General features: G+C 34.6%; 1 protein-coding gene across 3 annotated transcripts in view; it reads right to left on the minus strand.

Moving 5' to 3' along the window:
* The window catches only part of STRN3 (striatin 3), a 115,514-nt gene that overhangs the window by 13,699 nt on the left and 85,694 nt on the right, over nt 1–16,121 (minus strand). For 2 of the 3 annotated variants that reach the window (XM_004755148.3, XM_004755149.3), the window contains 4 exons: nt 6,291–6,424; nt 4,773–4,948; nt 4,536–4,583; nt 4,120–4,241 (listed from right to left, as the gene is read on the minus strand). In XM_004755148.3, coding sequence (XP_004755205.1) covers nt 4,120–4,241; nt 4,536–4,583; nt 4,773–4,948; nt 6,291–6,424 — 480 coding nt within the window. Of the gene's footprint in view, nt 1–4,119; nt 4,242–4,535; nt 4,584–4,772; nt 4,949–6,290; nt 6,425–11,169; nt 11,250–11,418; nt 11,495–16,121 lie in introns of all 3 variants that reach the window. The other variant, XM_004755147.3, reaches the window with a different exon arrangement.

Genomic DNA, 16,121 nt, shown 5'->3' on the forward strand with positions numbered 1-16,121 from the left:
TAATTTGAATCTCCCTAATGACTAGTGATGATGAACATTTTTTCATGTGTCTGATAGCCATTTGTATGTCTTCATTGGAGAAGTGTCTGTTCATATCTTCTGCCCATTTTTTGATAGATTATCTGTTTTGTGTGTGTTGAGTTTGAGAAGTTCTTTATAGATCCTAGATATCAACCTTTTGTCTGTATATTATTTTATTATTTATTTGACACAGAGAGCGAGCGAGACAGTAAGAGGGAATACAACCAGGGGGAGCGGGAAAGGGAGAAGCAGGCTTCCCACTGAGCTGGGAGCCCAAAATGGAGCTCAATCTCTCGGTCCTGGGATCATGCTGGGATTATGAGCTGAGGCGAAGGCAGACACTTAACGACTGCGCCACCCAGGCGCCCAAATACAATGGCTTTTATTATGTTAACAGAGTTATACAATGATCAGCACATCAATTTTAGGACACCTTCATCATTCATTAGCCATTCCCACCCCCCACCGCCCAATTCTTCCTTCCTGCTTTTCTGTAGCACTACAAAACCACTAATCTACTCTGTTTTTTTAAGTTTGTCTGTTCAGGACATTTCATACAGACGGTCTTTTGTGACGGGCTTCTTGCACTTAGCAAAGAGTTTCCAGGGTTTGTCCATGATGTAACATGCCTCAGTACTTTACTTCTTTTTATTGTATAATATCCATTGTATGAATATACTATGTTTCATTTACCCATTTATCATCTGATGGACATGGTGGCTAATAATAACACTGTGTACCATCTGGCCTATAATCCTATTTCTCTAGCAAACTCCCACATTCCACAGCTGTTTCTTATCATCTCCGGAATTTTCAGTTTCCAAACTTCCTTCCACCTGAATGATTATCTCTATGGACTTCATTGAGAAACTGTAGCACTGAAATAAAAACCCCTCCCCTTATCTTTTCTCTATCCAATCTACTAAGTGTCTAAAGCCACCTTCTCCTTGCCTTCAGATAGGAGTAAAGAACTGTCCACCTTCTTCTCAAAGGCTAATTCTACCAGGTAAATTTTGGATTCCATTCAACTCACTAACTTATTTCATGTTTACAGTTTCTGTACTACACAATAATTCTCCTTCTCCTTAGCATCATTACCACAGCAAACAAAGATGCTCCAGAATCTCCTGACTTAAACAAAAACCTTCATTAATCTTATATCACCCTTCCAACAGACAGCAGAAGAGCATATTGAATAATATGTTTTTTTTAAACTCTCATTCACTCTCTTAATCAGTGTAATATGCTTTCTGATACCACTATTACACCAAAACAGCCCTTGCTGAAATCACCAATGATGAACTCTCTTTTATCAAAAAGTTTAATGAAATTTTTCTTCCTTTGAAGATTATTTTCTTGGTTATTTTTATCACACTGCTTTGCATCCAGAGTGTGCCTTAAAAAGTTGCCCACAGGTACCTTCACCCTAGGGTCTTTGTCCCAGCATATAACCTCTGGCTAAGACCTGGGTGACCTATTTGTCATAAAAAAAGGAACCTTTCTATCCTCCTATTATTGGACTTCTCAACAACATATGAAAGGGCAGACTGCTTCCTTCTTTTCAAAATGTTTTTTTTATTTTGGTATACTTCCATGATCCCACATTTTCCTTCACTTCCTCCTTCCTCAAAGGCCACTCCTTCTCAGTTTCCTTTGTTGGCTTTCCTGCTCTAGTCACCCTCCCAGTATCAGAGTTGTTCAGGTCTCTGTCTTCTCTTCATGCCCTAAACAGTACACTGTTCCCTATGTTATACAATCTATTCCCATATCTTAATATCAGCTACTTGATACTGCCATCTCTTAATATGGCTAAAAACTGAACTCACCATCTTTAATCCTCTCACACCTGTTCTTAATATACTCACTTGTTCGTGTCCAAAAAAAAAAAAAAAAAAGCAGTAGTGATAAAAATGTTCTGAATTAGACAGTGGTAATGGAATGGATGCACGACCCTGTGAATATAGTAAAAACTATATATATACTATCTATATAGTAAAAACTGTATACATAAAAAGATGAATTTTAGCATGTGAATTATATCCCAATAAAGCTGTTTTAAAAAGAAACAAAATCAAGAATCACTTATCCATCACTTTATCCACTCAATCCAATTTATCAGTAGATTCTTCCTATTCTACCCTACTTCCCCAGGTCCACTATGAAGTGATTTACCATCTTTACAACCATGGAGAAACATCAACTCTCAACTAGTCTACTAGACTACTACATTATAACTTTACGACATTATTTGGTATTCTTTTCTCCATTTCTCCCACCCCTAATCTATTCTCCTTACAATAGCCAGGTCACCTTTTCAAACCCTATATTTAGGGGCACCTGGGTGGCTCAGTGGCTTAAGCCTCTGCCTCTGGCTTGGGTCATGATCTCAGGATCACGGGATCGAGCCCCGCATTGGGCTCTCTGCTCAGCAGGGAGCCTGCTTCCTCCTCTCTTTCTCTTCTTGCCTCTCTGCCTACTTGTGATCTCTCTCTCTGTCAAATAAATAAACAAAATCTTTTTAAAAAAATAATAAACCCTACATTTATGGGTCATTTTCTGGATTAAAAACTCTTTACTGAAAGTTTCCTTTAGGAAAAAGAAAAAAAAAAGACTTTATTTATTTAATCTCAAGCAGACTTCATGCCAAGTGTGGGGCATCTCACAGGGCTCAATCCCATGACCCTGAGATCATTACCTGAGCCAAAAACCAAGAGTTGGATGCTCAACTGGCTGAGCCACCAAAATGCCCCCTAAAAGTTTCCTTTTATCCTTTCGATTGTGACTTAAATGTCACTATTTTGGACTATATCTAAAAGAATCTTCCGTATTAAAGATAAAGAATCTTTATCTTCCGTAGTATTTCTATATCTTCATACTGCTTATTAAAATTTCTAGCCATAAACTGGACCCCTTTGTTTGTTTGATGTCTGTCCTTTCACTAGACTAACTCTTATTTCTTGATATAGTGCTTAACACCATACCTGACAAATTCAGGCACCAAGTGTGTGTTAAATAAAAAGGACAGAGAGATCCTGGATTTTATTTATCTATTTATCTATCTATTTATTTATTTATTTTTGGTGTCTAGCAATGTTAGAGTCAGAGTACATTCTTTTAAAGTTATTTATTTATTTATTTATCGATCAATCAGAGAGAGACTGAGAGCGAGCACAAGCAAGAGGAGAAGCAGGCTCCCCGCTAAGCAAGGAGCCCGAAGCGGGACTCAATCCCAGAACACTGGGATCATGACCTGAGTGGAAAGCAGATACTTAACTGACTGAGCCACCCAGGTGTCCCACTCCTGAAATTTTTTTTAAATGCACCAACCATTAGGTAGATCACTGTTCATTCTACCTTTTCATATTAATAAATATTCTTTTTGTTTTAATTTCTTATAATTACAAACATGCCCTTATAAATATATTTGAATACAGATATAGGTATTTCTGTGGGACAAATTTTTTAAAGTATAATTTGTGGGTAAAAGGGTTCTCTTAATTAAGAAATTTTTGTCCTCTAAAAAATTGTACTGATTTACACAGTGCCACTATTTGTTTCTACTTTCTTTTGCTAAGCATTTTTGTTTTGTTTTGTTTTTAATATTTTATTTATTTATTTGACAGACAGAAATAACAAGTAGGCAGAGAGGCAGGCAGAGAGAAAGGAGGAAGCAGGCTCCCCGCTAAGCGGAGAGCCTGATGCGGGGCTTGATCCCAGAACCCTGAGATCATGACCCGAGCCGAAGGCAGAGGCTTTAACCCACTGAGCCACCCAGGCACCCCATGCTAAGTATTTTTGAACTATATAAACTACTTCTTAAGTTTAAAAAATTGTTCATTACATTTTATTTTCCTTCTTGTTAACTAGCACTAAAATTGTTTTAATTAATATATATATTTTTTAATTTTTGGACAATAAAGTACCAATTCACAGGCTTAAATATTCCATGGTATGATACTGCTTAATTTTCCCCATTTAATAAAGCAAATTAATAGTAAATGAAAACTAAATGAGAAGACAAATACTTGCTTAAGCAACTTATAATAATATTTTGTCAGTTCCATTCACTTAAAAAGATGTTTTAAGCCTTTCACTTACCATAGGTATCATATGGATCCACATTAGGGCTAGGCATATTCCACCACTGGATGGTTGCATCAATACCACCACTAAAACACTGTTCTCCATTAGAACTAATAGCTAATGATAGAACAGGACCACTATTACAGGAAAAGAGGGAAAAAATTACTTATAAAGTCTAAGAAGACATATCTGTATCCCCCCAATCTCTAAACTCATGCAGTATCTAAAAACTGTTTAAAATTTAAAACCTAAATTTGAACAGTACAGATTATATTCTCACTAATACAATCATTAATCAAATGAAATACTACTTAACAAATGTCTTTTCTACTATAAAACACTGAAAGAAAATTTTAAGCTTTGAGGATTCATAAGTAATAGTGAACAATAACTATGATTGTTAATTTAAGCACAAATTCAACGGAACTTACATGTGGGCCCTAAATGTGTAGATAGGCTCTACATCTAAAGAGGCACTCCTGAAAGAGGAAAGTACAAGGGTGGGGGAGGAGAAGGTAATTAAGTAACTGCAAATCACTGGTTGACATTCAAGAATCCTTAGGTAAGATCAAATGAAAGCTTTAAAAAAGAGAACCATATAGAAGGATAATTACTTATAATTATTAGCAAATTTAGAAGGAAAAAAAGGCTAACATGAAAATACTTGCTTTTTGGCAGGAACTGTTTTTTGCAAGTTCCAAAGTTTCAGAGTATGGTCCTCAGAGGCAGTAACCAGCACAGGTTCTACAGGATGAAAAGCTAATGCCCGTACTCCATCGAAATGGCTACGTAGTGTATACTTGGGGTTCCATGTCTTTCGAAAGGCATCTTTATTGGCAGGCAACTAAAAAGAAAGAGTGCAGTATTTAGTGGTAAAAGTCGTAAACTGATAGGCAAGTGGAGTTTTGTGTGTTTTGGTGTGTAAAATATATATATTAAACTGCTTTGCTAAAATGTCCAGTGGAAATTTAATGTACCTTAAAAACTTTATAACAAATCGTTATAATTTAATAGATGATACTAAGAAGAATAACTTCAATTAGCTTTCAAATATCTAGATCAAAGGAAGAGTTCCTTAATCTGTTTTACCTATCATCAGGCTAAAGCCAAAAGTCCTATTAAACGTCAGATGAGAACAACAAAAAAACTACCATGCTGCAATGCTTTACATGAAAAAAATAAAAATTAATAAATCACTACCAAAAATCCAAGCGAATAGTATTAACAATACAGCTGTCATTTAGAAAATTAGCATGTGAAATTTTTAAAGGAAGCAAATTAAGGTACTTTCCAAAAGTCTGAACTAAAGACACTTTAGGAATATCGTCATCCTATTTTCATTATTATTGTTGATATTGGTAAGAGGTTAATCTTTTTACCTTCATTTCTCCATCTGTAAAGATAGGCTGTGAAACCACTTCTAAAGTAGTCAAAAGTTTACTAGAATTTAGTTGCTTAAATACTTTGAAAATATTAATGAGAATAATCCAGCCCACCAAGACTGGTGTCTCTAAAAAGCATGCTCATCTAGATAGAATACGTAGAAAAAAAGAAATGCTATAAAAGGGAACAAATAAATTTGCTGAAAAACTGCAAATTCGTTCATACAAAATCTAAACAAGTATAGTTAACTCTCAATTGAGTGTTAATTGTCTATAAAAAATTTAATCCAAGACTACTTTCACCTCTGAACACTACCTTCCCATCCAATCTCCATTCTCTCCCCATCCCTCAAATGAAGGACTAAGTATTCAGGAAATGGCAAGCTAACTTTAACATTATGCTTACAAAAATAAAAGTTCAAAAATAAAACATAATTTTTAAGAAGTATCCTGAAGGCAAGTGATTCAGGTTACCTATTTTTCTCTTGTTGACACCAAAATATGGCTCAATTTGAGTAGATAATTGAGAGTTGACTACTCAAGATAGATATTTATCAACCAATATTATAAGGTAATCAATCATCCCAAACTTCTAGCTAATCCACCACAATACCTAAGAAAAATTTAAGCACCACAAAGTAATTACAAAAGAAAAACTACATGTCACTTCAAATCAACATATTGACACACTTAAACTTATCTTTTCCATGCACCTTGACATTAATTCTGTTTTATAAGTGTTTCCAAAAAAATAAGGAGCCTTCTATTAAATCATTAAAAAATTAAAAATAAAACTGCACTTACATCATAACTATAGTCTGCATCATTTGTTACCGTCAAGTCTGCAAGGTCTCCAAGGCCCAGTACACTTAACAAAACATCATCAGAACCCATAATAAATGACTTGCCTCCTCCAGATGGAAACGTTATTGGTTCAGCTATAAAGAACAAAACCGCTTCTTAAATGCTGAAAAATCATACAGTACAAGACAATATTGTGGGGGAAATGTAAGCACTTAACAGTTACAATATTAATATAATTATTTTTTTTATTTTCCCACTTCCCTCCTATTTCTTCCACTCAAAAAATCCTATTACTGAGTATCAATAAACAAATGTTTATTTTCTTATTTACAAACTGCAACATAATCTTCTACAAATCAAATATGCACTAGATACATTATTCCGGAATAGGAGGGGGGCCACATAAGCTTTGTGCTTTGTCTATTTAAATTAATTACTTATCACTTTGGTACAATTAGAACTATAATATTTTTTAAATGTTATAGTCCTTTTGCTTTGTATCGTATTTGCTTAGAAGTGCCAGGTATTCTAGTCCCTGATAAAAATAAATGTAAGTATTCAAAAGTAAATCGTATCCAATTTATCAGTTTACTAGTTTACTGAAATGAAGCCTTAAATTGCTCAGGTTACTCCAGTAACAACAATGTTCTAGAAGAGGATGGTTCTACAACCAAAACTGTCAGCTTCCTTTCTGTAAAAGGTTAATCCATGTGATGTTCAAAATGCCTTCCAGTTTTCAAGCTTTGACTACGATCTCTTATTTTAACTCTCCTTTTATTTACCATACTTCTAAAATAAAATAACTATTCTATATTGACTAACTCTACAACTTTAAATTTCTGTTGCTGTTAATATCAAACTCTGCCATAATCAGAATAGCTATACTATTATATAAGTATTTTGCTGTAACAGTTACAGTACAAGGAATAATTCTCAGTATTATCTCACACATGCTTTGAAATCAAAATTTTAATCTGAAGATACAAGAAGAAAGTACACAAGTCATTGTAATACAAAACAACTCAACATGTCAAAAAAACATTTAAAATTCATGAGCAAATTTAAGAAACATTTAAAAACTAAGCTAATTAATAATTTTGAAAAAGTTCCTACAAAAATGATATAAACAATATACAAGAAACACAACAGATGTAATGAAATTTGTCAGTCATCACTAATACTATTGAAAATTACTCTAAGACACAAGTCAACATCTCAATATATACTACTGCAAAAGTAAAATTTACCTTTATTTAGAATATAATAATTTATTATCAAAGTAAGCTAATGAAGTTGTGAGTCAGCAACCAATCTAGAGTAAATCTGACAAGATATATATATACAGATATATATATATATCTAGTATATATATACCAGTACTATTTAATCTTTCAATGATCATGCTTATTAAATCTAAATCTACAGAATTGATCCTACCAAAATCTAGTATGCGGTTATTGGTAATATTAGAAGCTGCAAAAAACTATTAAAAAAAACCATTTCAAATGATGTTAAGAATAACTATGTAAAATTCATTAGGTATTATTTTCTCAAAGCATTTTTAGCCAGTATAAGGACAAATTTTTCTTTTAATTTCATAATTTGTTTATAAGACAAATTAGAACAAACTGCCACAATTCCTCCCACTCACAATTACACATTCATTAACACAAATCTTAATAAAAGCCCAATAAATTACTTTTAACATAATAACAAATTATTCTGCATTATTATATAGAGCTTTTGCAGAGATTATTTCTGATCAGCTGTTGAGAAATTTAGGGGCACGTGAAGCTAAGTACCTGGGCAGTTTTAACTACTTGTAACCAGATTTCTAATTAAGCATATGATTACATTTCTCCATCTCACTCTATATACATATATTTATTTAATCATAGCAAGCTTACTGCTCATTCAGCATATATTACATATAGCTATGTATTTCTACTTTCCATAATCACCCATCACTGGGGTATACAGTAATCACAGTAAATACTCAATTTATTTGTCCTTGTTTTTCTACAGAGGGAATTAGTTTCTATTCTATAAATTCATCTTATTTATAACTAATTACAGCAAATGACTACATAAACATATAAAAAGTCATCAGCAATTCAAAGAAACCAAAATTAAAAGTAGTTTTTAATAAAGAAAATTTTGATACTTTCTATCAGTTAACCTAAGAGATTTCATCACGCAATTTAAGAATACTATTACTATATTAGCATTTCCTTTTTTGGAAATTTTATGGTCTACAAAATGGGATCTTATAACAAGGTTCTTTTCATACTTCTATAACTAATTCTCCTTTTTATGGACACTCCACTGACTAAGGAAACCTATAGTTCACATATCAAACGAACCCTTTCTTCTTCAATTTTATCAAACCTAAAGAACACAGTCAAATGATTAATTCCACTTATGCCAGTGGTGACATGGTATATCTTAAATCTTTATTAAAAAATGGTCTGGTTGGAAAGAAAACAGTCTGGTTAAAAACACTTCCTTTACAAAATGGAGTAGAATACGAACTTCAACAAGAAAGCATAAAGTTGGAAAACTGCCAATGAAATAAGAGATTATGAACTCTAATACTCCCTTCTCAGCTGTAAGTCAAAGTTTAATTTGCATCTTTTTAAATAACAAACTCTAATGAAAGATTTATCCCTTAAAAAGTATAATGAGGTTCATGCTTATTGGCCCCCTCTCCTCCTTCCATCATTAACAAGTTAGATCACTGATTTAAATTTTTTTTTTAAAAAGTACACATACACAGGATGCCTGGTAGCTGGCGATTGGGCATCCAACTCTTTGTTTCAGCTCAAGTCATGATCTCATGGGTCGTGAGACTGAGCCTCACATTGGGGCTTAGCAGGAAGTCCACTTGAGGTTCTCCCTCAGCCCCTCACCTGACTCATTCACTCTATCCCCCCAAAATAAAATCCAAAAGAAAAAAAAAATTTTTTTAAAAGTACACATATACATACAGAGCTCTAAACTGATTTTTGTGTAGTGTGGGCCCTGACTGGCTATTTCCAGAGGTCAATGGTTTGAGACATTTAAAAGGGTCTCTATTTCTGCTAGTATGCTTTGACTTAAATTACAAAACCTACAGTTTACATTAGCAAGTTTTCCAAGTATTATTTGTTAAAGCAGACCAAAAGCTAAGGAAGCTAAGCCATTTAAATAGCTAAAATAAGTAATGGAGTTGGCACATGCATAGAAAATACCTCCTAACGTAAAACAAGTAAATAGCTTAATAGTGAAAAAGAAATCTGGAAAAATCAGCAGACTATTTTACTATTCCTGTTGTTTTTCATGCTTTAATATATTTTGTTTTGGTTTTATTATTTTAGCGATTTTCTTTACTTCAAATTTCATCACAGATTATGATGAATGGTAAATACATGCAGAGATGACTTTGATGGAAAAATGCAAAATTAACTTTTAACTGTACTGAAAATGCACTATTCAAGATCTCTTAAACAACAACAACAACAACAACAAGGTGGGGCATCTGGGTGGCTCAGTTAGTTAAGCATCATGGTTCAAGCCCTAGGTTGGGCTCCCTGCTCAGCAAGGGGTCTGCTTTTCCCTCTGCCCTTCACCCTACTTGTGTGCTCTCTCTCTAATAAATAAACAAAACCCTTAAAAACACCAACAAAAAACCAAGCTATTCAAAAATACTTAACTGGGGCATCAACTTCCCTTATACAGCACAAGCAGAAATAATAATGAAATATAGTCTATACACCAAATTATTAGATACTAAATTATCTTATATACTCATATATCACAATAAACCTTTGATGAGAATTCAGTCCATAACTTAAAATTGTAACTATCCAGACCTAGAATTCTAAGTTACTCAAGTATATCTATACAACTTCAACTAAAATAAATTTTGGTAAAAATGTCCGAGTAGTACTTTCATTTCCTACACATTTCTAGTTTAGATACATTTTTAGAATATACTAGATAGTATATATCTGGTACCAAGTTAAACAATAATTCTATTCCCTTCTTCTAAAATAATGAAATTAGGCATCTGTTCCATATATTTTTAGAAATTATAAGTAAAGTTCCAAGTACAATGTCAGGAATTTAGATGTCTTCCAAGAAGGTAGTAGTTATTGTCAGGTGCTAAATTCAAGCAATATGACAAAATGACTAAACAGTTTCTTCCCATATGTGCTCCTTAAAGCCCTTTATTAAACTACTATCTTCCTGATCTGTGAGCTAAAATTAGATTTCAGGACAGTACTCTCAATTGACTTATGGCAGAAACAACTCCGCTTAACATTAAAAAACAAAAGTAAAATATATAGACATAAAAGTCAAAAATTCGGGATGCCTGGGTAGCTCAGTCAGTTAAGTGTCTGCCTCAGGCTCAAGTCATGATCCCAGGGTCTTGGGATGGAGTCCTGCATCAGGCTCCTTGCTCAGCAGGGACCTGCTTCTTCCTATGCCCCTCCCCACTGCTCGTGATCTCTTTCAAAAGGGGTGGGGGAAGCCACAAACTCCAAAATCCTTAAGACAATTTTATCAAGAGCCTGACCAGGGACGCTTGGGTGGCTCAGTTGGTTGGGCGGCTGCCTTCGGCTCGGGTCATGATCCCGGCATCCTGGGATCGAGTCCCACATCGGGCTCCTTGCTCAGCAGGGAGCCTGCTTCTCCCTCTGCCTCTGCCTGCCATTCTGTCTGCCTGTGCTTGCTCTCTTTCCCTCTCTCTGACAAATAAATAAAATCTTAAAAAAAAAAAAAAAGAGCGTGCCCAAACCCTCTCTCAGGATCATGTAAGCAGATCTTCAGCACTTTAAAACAGCAGCAAATTTACAATATTAAGGAAATTAATGTCTTCTGCAATATAAGTAAACACAGTAGCTATATTTTTTATCTTCCTCTGCTCTTACACCTTTATAATCAGTCATTCCAGTAGAGGCTGACCTTGACTGATTAGAAGGGGGGGCACCTGCGTGGCCCAGTTGGCTAAGCATCCAACCCTTGATTTTGCTCAGGTCATGATCTCAGGGTTATAAGATCAAGCCCCATACAACTCAGAACCTGTTAAGATTCTCTCTCTCCCTCTGCCTCCCTCCTTTCTCTCTCTCTCCCCCCATCTCTTAAAAAAAGTCCTGAAGGGATGAGGGACAATTTATCTCTCAAATCAGTTATCATGTCATAGAGTTTTGTCCTGTTGAACCCAGTAAATTAATGTTGGCTGTAGAGGTTCATTTCATGGCTACCATCTGACTTGCTAGCAGCCTTAAAACTAATTTACTAACCAAACAGGCTATTTCTCAGAAGTTCCAGTTATAAAAATCTCAGATAAATAGATCTTCAGTTTTCCAAACTGAAATATTTCAAATATTTCCAAAGATATTAAAAATATTTAAATAATATATTCATAATTTCTATAGTGAAATATATACCCACTATGTTTTATATCTATATATAAAATTGAGTCTTCCATCATTCAACCAAAGCTCTATAAGCTCACAGACATAAGTACCCTTAAAAGGCAATTTTGGTGTTTAAGATGATTAACGTTGAACAATGCACAGAATAAAACACAAGTTTTTTTCCAATTTAATTCACTATCTTAAAAAGTTAAATAAGTACACATGATTTTTATATGAGGCAACAAATAATTGACTCTCCCTGGTGTTCATATGGATATTTTCCTGCCACACTTCCACAAATGTGTCATTAACAAAGCAACCCCAATTTTTCTCAATTTTTTTTCACTCTTCCTAGATTTGAAGTTTCATTTACCCATGTGTGCTCTGAGATTCTCATAGTAGTATGAAAAGTCAACACTGTCACAGGCCATAAATTTAAAGAGAGAATTTCAGTTGTTGCCTGGATTATTCAGGCCAAAATATACAAAACTCAAAAGCATCTGCAGTACTGTGAGATCTCTTTAACTATGAACTTCAAAAATTACAGAACTATTATCTTAAGTATTTTGAAAGAAAACAGTTTTAAGAATGTCAAAAAAAAATTTTGAAAAGACAAAAGAAAGTATTTTGTAGTCAGTATCAAGTAAAAACAAAACAGGCAAACCCAAGGTCACACATTATGACCTTATATTTATTTATATTTACTATGACTTTATATTTATGACTTTACTAAAGCCAGTATTAATGGACTAACAGCTACTTAATTATTAAATTTCACTATGGCTATTAGAATATTAGTAACTCTATAGAAACTATCATTCATCCATGTATCCGTAACAAAATGCTAGGCAGTGAGATGTTAAGAATTAATGGGAACAGGTGAAATCTTACACATTTATTGTCCTAACAGTAATCCCTAATTTCTCAGAAATGCTTAAGTATCTTTACTGCTGCATGGAAGTAGGCAGTATGCCAAATAGTCTGAATTTTCTAAAATAATTATCACAGGGATTATGTGAGGATTTTCTCCCTGATACAGAATAACTACAAACAAATTCTATAACAACGGAGAAACTGCCAACTGTTAAAATTAAACTGTTAAAAACTATCAGTTAAAATTCGACATAAAAGAAAATGTTATCTTTACTCACAAATAGCTCTCCTTTTTAACTTCCCCACTTAAAAAGTATCATCACCTTTGCTCTGGTTTCTATTCTTAAAATTCTGCAACTACATTTTGATAATTCCTCTTCAACTTGTAGGGGCATCTGGATGGCTTTGTCAGTTAAGTGTCGCACTCTCAATTTTGGCTCAGGTCACGACTGTGGAACTGAGCCTCACATCCAGCTCCATGCTTCCTGGGGAGTCTGCTTGCGATTCTCCCTCACCCTCTGCACACTCCCCCACCAATATAACTAAAAATAAGTAATCTTTTCTTTAAAAATTCCTCAACTTTTAAAATGGGGGTAGGGTTGTTTTTAAAAAGAATTTTCCCTACCAAGAAAAAAAAAATTCTCCTCTATTATGCTTCAGCTTAATCTACCCTGTTGACATTTTTCTAATCAAAGCTTTCATTCTTATCAATTACTGCCATAGATTCCTTTAGTTTTCCTAACCCCCAACCCCACTTACCTTCTACAAAATTGGAAAGCCACAAATTAATCTTCTAAAATTATCACCCCTAATTCAGAAACCACAAGTGGCACCTTAACTTCTTTGGATCAAATCTAACTAAAATCTTGTACTTTACACCTTGCATGTGGCTTCATGATCTGATCCTATTTTTCCTATTTGATCTCATCTTTTAATGCTCCATAACACAAACCTCCCTGATTTTAGCCTCCTCATCACACACACACACACACTCTACCTCTACCATGCTCTTACCACAATTGTACTTATTCCTTCAAACCACTTCAGCTCTCCTCTTAAAGCCTTTGCTAATCTTTCCCTGCTCATTCTTATTATACTTGCATGTACCATAACATATGGCTTTATTAGATATTGTCTTACAGATAATTTCATGATGCTAATATCAAAAATAATAAAGATGAGCTCAAGTTTTATCCCACATGTGAAGTCATAATCTTCCTGAACACATAGACTGAGAAACATGGAAGAAAAGGAAAAATAGGAGATAACATGAAAGTTATTGTTTAAACTAAAGGTCCCAAATTATGTAATAACTATTAATTATTTTTTCATACTAGAGCCAAACACTAGTCTTTGTGTGTCACAGTGCCAAGTTCAGGAGACAATGTAAGAACCCCGCTTTAATTCTAGTGCCCAAAAGCTGCTTAAGAAAGCAGATTTCATAATTAGATATGAGTCTTAAGTAGTCCCTAGTTTACAGAATACCTTTCAACTACAAATTTAATGTGTATTCATTCTCTTTCTAAATCTACCCAATATTCTAACTATAATAAATGTAACAAAATGCAACTTCAAATAAATTTGAAGACTAATTAGCAGTAATAAGAAACTGTAAACAGGGCGCCTGGGTGGCTCAGTGGGTTAAACCTCTGCCTTCAGCTCAGGTCATGATCTCAGGGTCCTGGGATGCAGCCCCGCATCCGGATCTCTGCTCAGCGGGGAGCCTGCTTCCCCCTCTCTCTGCCTGCCTCTCTGCCTATTTGTGATCTCTGTCAAATAAATAAATAAAATCTTAAAAAAAAAAAGTGGAAGAAAACTGTAAACATATTAATAAAGAATATTAAACATACAAAAATAATCAAGGCCTAAATGAAAACTCATTAAGCACTTATTAGATAAAGCCTGATTCTTAATTACTGTTGCACTTTATAGGAGAAATACTTTATCAAACTGAACAACGAGAAAAACACTTTCTTTTTTTAGGTAGAGGGCAGGGAAAGGATCAGAGGGAGAAAAAGAATCCCAAGCAGGATCCATACTCAGTGCAGAGCCTGACACAGGGCCCAATCTCATGACCCTGAAATCATGATCTGAGCTGAAATCAAGAGTCATGAGCTTAATGGACTGAGCCACCCAGGTGCCCCAAGAAAAACTTTTACACTACTCTGAATTATATAACAACCCATCTACCTCTTAACCATGACCATCCAATTTGCAAAATGTACAATCCTCTAAACAGATTATAGGACAACGAACAATAGACTAATTATGGCATGTGTAAGCCAAACTAAGGACAGATGATTGCTGTGTTCATGTTTTTCAACCCATACTCTTCTCAAACACACATATTCAGGACTTAATGGAATTTATCTTTCTATAGACTCTATTACTTTAAGTACTCAAGTGTTTTACTGAATCTAACATTTTCCCTTCCTCATAAGTGCCCCCCCCTTTGTCAATCAAACCTTATATTCTAAAGTGAAAGCAACTGTTAGCAGGCAATCTGGAAAAGATAAAATTTATTTTATATTTTTTAAAAGATCTTAACTATTTGAGAGAAAGAGAGAGTGAGCGTGAGAGACATCATGAGTTGGGAGGACAGGGAGAAGCAGGCTCCTGCTGAGCAGGAAGCCTGAGGCAGGGCTCTATCCCAGGACTCTGGGATCATGACCTGAGGCAAAGGCAGATGCTTAACTGACTGAGCCACTCTGGCACCCCAATAAGTTTATTTAGTTATGTCTGCTACATCAGTCCTATTTTCTCATTATTGTTCTAATAAAATTAAAGCTTTCACATGAAACTATCATTCTTAAAAAAAATAACATCACAATAGTAAGAAAAAAAAACTAGTTCAGCTAGGAAGTGATTCCATAGTTTTAAAAAAGTGTACTGATTCAGAGAATATCAAGCTGGTACTTTCTGACCCTTGTGAAAAGGTCAAGTTAAGATAGTTAGCTACAAAGTGAATCTGTAGTTTTATAAAGAGTATCAATCTGATACTTTCTAATCCTTGTCAAAATGTGTAAGTTAAGGTACTGTCTTACGGGGATGGAAAAAAATATATGTATGAATTGAACTCAATGTTCTGTCTTAAAAATGTGAAATCAGGGGCAGCTCAGTGGTTCATTCAATTAAGTGTCTGACTCTTGATCTCAGCTCAGGTCTTGATCTCTTGGATCCTGAGTTCAAAGCCTGTGTTGGGCTAGGTGTGGAGCATGCATGCATATATACATATATGCATAAATAAAGGTGTGAAATTAAAACAGGAAATACAAAACTAGCTGCATCCCTTTCATAAGAGACAACTATTTTTTTCTTTGATTTGATATAAGAGAATACTTAACTGTTTTATGGATTCTTCAAATTTATACTCTCTTGTAACAGAAGCAGCTTAAATACCAGATATTTGGAGCACCTGGTGGCTCAGTGGGTTAAATGTCTGATTCTTGATTTTGGCTCAGGTTATGATCTCAGGGTCATGGAACTGGTTGAGCCCAGTGTGGCGCTCCACACTCAGCAAGGAGTCTGCTTGAGATGCTCACTCTCCCTCTGCCCC

The sequence above is a fragment of the Mustela putorius genome, unplaced genomic scaffold (assembly GCF_011764305.1).
Source record: "Mustela putorius furo isolate JIRA1106 unplaced genomic scaffold, ASM1176430v1.1 tig00003898_pilon_pilon_pilon, whole genome shotgun sequence".
Lineage (NCBI taxonomy): Eukaryota > Metazoa > Chordata > Mammalia > Carnivora > Mustelidae > Mustela > Mustela putorius.